At 53.4% G+C, this 3,484-nt stretch overlaps 1 protein-coding gene across 1 annotated transcript; it reads left to right on the plus strand.

Annotated features, from left to right (window-relative positions):
• Positions 1-2,074: 2,074 nt before the first annotated feature.
• On the plus strand, positions 2,075-3,484 carry LOC127749187 (putative uncharacterized protein DDB_G0282133). Its single transcript, XM_052266363.1, has one exon. It carries the CDS (start codon positions 2,075-2,077, stop codon positions 3,482-3,484), a length of 1,410 nt encoding a protein of 469 aa, XP_052122323.1.

Here is a 3,484-nt window from a genome sequence, read left to right on the forward strand (position 1 = left end):
TTTGTGTGTCTAATATCGGTTTTAACTTTTGAGGGAGGGTGCATACCGCCGCCGACAAGAGGCCATCCCCGGTACGACCAGCGCCAACACAACCGCACCACGCCGCGGAGCTGGCCTCACTCACCCGCCGACCCCGCCACCGTGAAAATGGTTTTGGGCGCCCTTGCAGCTCACCGCAGCCAGGAGGGAGAACACGCGGAAAGCAACGCCCTCGAGCGGCAGCGCGCGCGCGCACCCCTGAGGGCAAAACACGCTGCAAGCAACTTGGGCAAGGTGGGCGCGGGCTTGCGGTTCCCGTTCGACCTCTACTTCGCCCCCGCCACGCTCTCACCTCGCCGCTTAATATCAAACTCTGAGCCGCTGATGCACGCCCCGCCGGCGCCGCCCCACTCCAGATCCTGATCCTGTTCCCTGTCTGCACCTGCCTCTCGGCCTGATCCCGCAGCGGCGGCGGCGGCACAGCCCGCGGGCCCCTCTCTCTCGGGGGGCTCAAGGGGGCGATAGGAAGGGCGGTCCCATTCGCCCCCCCCCCCTTTTTTCTCGCGAGCCCGGCCCGTCAGCCCCACGGGGCCGCACAATAGCGCGCCGGGATTACCTGAGCTATCCTTTTATTCTGGGGTTTAACGTCCCGTCTGCTGCGACACGCCTCGCCCCGAGCCCAGCCCCACCTCGGTCGGGGGCCCCACCGCTGCTGCAGCCCGCCGATAAGCTTCTAGACGGACGTGCCAAACGCACCAAGAGGGAATACGATGTTGCCCCCCCCCCCATTTCTTTTTGGGGCTACAAAAATTACATATATCTGTAGTATGATTTTGTTTGCTTTTTCGTTCGTATTTTTTTGTTAAAGGGTGATCCAAGCCTCAAATAGCTCAGCACGTACGCTCACACGCACACACACACGCACGCGCGCGCGCGCAGACACAAAACCCAATCCCTTCCTCGTTCAGCGGTACGGCGGTTCGTCTCCGCTAGCGACCTGCCGTTAAGGATCGTTAAGGACCTTATAATATTATTTGCTAATACTCCTAGCAGAGTACTCCGAGCCGCGGCGCTGCACATGATCGCTCTCTATCTCTCTCTCGGGCGCTGCACATGAGCGCCGCCGCGCCGCATTCCTCCTCACCCCATTTCCGCAGTGCAACAAGGCCAAGGTGTGCGGGCTCGGCCGGGCCCTTCCAAAACTATATAAACGTAGTGCCCCCCTCTTTCGGTGCCAGTACCGTCGGACCACCTTTGCAATCCGCACCTTCGTTAGGGCCAGTCTCACCTGTACCATCGTTACCTCCGTACCTCTGTTACGTAGTGATATTATCTGTGATCGTCATCCTTACTGTTGGATTACTGTTGGATTACTCTGGATTATCTAAAGAATACAAGTAAGTTATCACCAAAGTCAATACTCCCTGTTCTCCTCATTTGTCACACACCCCTGCTGAACCAAGAACCCAGGCTTCGTAGGTTGTACTCGCCTACAAGACCAACCTCAACATCCCTGGTCTGGTCTATAACGTGGTGCATCGGGCCGTTGGTTCATTAAGTGTGGACAGATATGGAAATCAGGGCTTGTTCGCCCTTTCCTTAAAGGCTAATGGCAGATGAAGCCTTTGTATTAGACGATTTTCTCAAGGCATTTCTCGTTAAGTGTATCGTTGGTCCCCACGAACACCCGTACCCATACTTAGTTTTTTCAAGTAGAGCTTTAATATCGCGTCAACTGGCCGACGCATTCGCTCGCCAAACCTTAAATACGTGCTCAGATCTTATCGACGCTTATCATAATCGACCCCGCCGTCCCCTTCAAGTCACCGCATTCGGCAAATTCGCTGAACTTGAACCACCCCCCTCTCTTCGCGGATCAGTGCAGTGGCTCTTGGTCTGCCAGGCGCCTGACCCTTCCGATAATTTATTCCGTATCCCTATCGAACATATACCCGGTTTTTGCACCGCTCTAACCGAACGGGAATTTTTAGAAAAAGATATCACCGCAGCTTTTGCGAGAGTATTAGTCCACCTTTTTCGCTGCCACATAAAGTACCCCAACCCTGTAAACCCCATCCTCCCTGAGTTTAACACAATGGCTGCCGCGCCAACAATAACTTTGCACCCTCAGCTCCCGACATTTTCCGGGGAAGACAACGAAGATTGTGACTTGTTTCTCACAAGACTCAATCGCATTTTGTCTGCCTACCCCGACCTCCCAGCAGCCCAAAAACTTTTTTGGCTTGATTCGCAATGCCGTAAGGGCCCGCTGGCTCTTATTCAGCGCGAAATCAAGCGCCTGGAAGCTGCAAACCCTCCAGTTAATGACGAGGAAAAATATCAAGCGGTCCAAGATTCCCTTCGAGCCAATTACAACTCTGTAGAAGACAAGCATAAATTTCGAGATGCACTTCAGCACCGCATTAAGCGGGAGAATGAGTCGTACCCTAATTATTTCCAGGAAGTCACAGAGCTTTGCTATAAGGCCGGTATTACAAATGAGCGGGAGCACCTCCGCTACCTGCATCGTGGCCTGCCGCGTCAGATAGCAAACTGTGTACGACCAAAAGAGTACGACTCAACTCACACCTTGCTTCAGTTAGTGTTAGAAGTGGAGAGTCTGCAACGCGAAACTGCACGCACGCATTCTCAGCCCGATAATGACAGTAAAAGTATGCCTTCTCAACTACAGAGTTATGGTTTTTCCCAACCCCCTCCCACCCCTGCAGTAGCACTGCCCCAGCAAACCTCTCCTTCTCCCGCAGAAGACACAATTAATAAATTAATTACAAAACTGGAAGCTCTAGTTTTGAGTGCACAGCCATCAATCAATGCGGTCGAGACAGAAAACACTGCGAGCTCTCCCTCTGCCCAGGAGCGCCAGCACCGCCGCGATCAGCCGCGACGGTCCGACAATAATAACAATACTTACAGCCAAAACAGGGGTTACTCTCCCGGTTACCGCTCTTACAGCAGGGACAATTCCAGAGACGGTTATCGCGGCCCTCAGCGCGACAATGACCGCTACCGCTCGTCGTCGTCATCCCGCTTCCGGCAAGACGGGGGACAGCAGAATAACTACAGGGATCCTAGCACCAGCCCTTATCGAGGGAACGGGTACAATAGAAACGACGACCGTCGCCCGCGGAACTACCAGAATAACTACAATAATAATTACAACAATCCCCGTAGAAATTTTAACAGGGATCAAAATCAGTATCAGCCTCGTGACCAGCAAAGTCGCACTTACTATAGATCAAATGACAACAGGCCCCAGCAGAATCAACGGCGCGTCGGATTTGCCGAATCATCGGGTAGAGGTAGAACTAATAAAACAAACCCCAGCCTGCGCACGCCAGGCCGTTATCACGAGTTCGGAGAGCCAAAAATCACTGACAACCCTAACTTCAAAGGTAGGTCGCGCTCCCCACGATGCAACCTCTGTGAAGGACCACACGTGGACAGCGAATGTCCTGTTGAAAATTCAATGCAACAAAAAAACTAA

Source organism: Frankliniella occidentalis, unplaced genomic scaffold (assembly GCF_000697945.3).
Source record: "Frankliniella occidentalis isolate FOCC.00 unplaced genomic scaffold, Focc_3.1 Scaffold38, whole genome shotgun sequence".
In the NCBI taxonomy this organism is placed as follows: Eukaryota; Metazoa; Arthropoda; class Insecta; order Thysanoptera; family Thripidae; genus Frankliniella; species Frankliniella occidentalis.

What these genes read in the sequence shown, in the direction of transcription:
- LOC127749187 (XM_052266363.1), top strand. Translation starts at nt 2,075, where the DNA reads ATGGCTGCCGCGCCAACAATAACTTTGCACCCTCAGCTCCCGACATTT.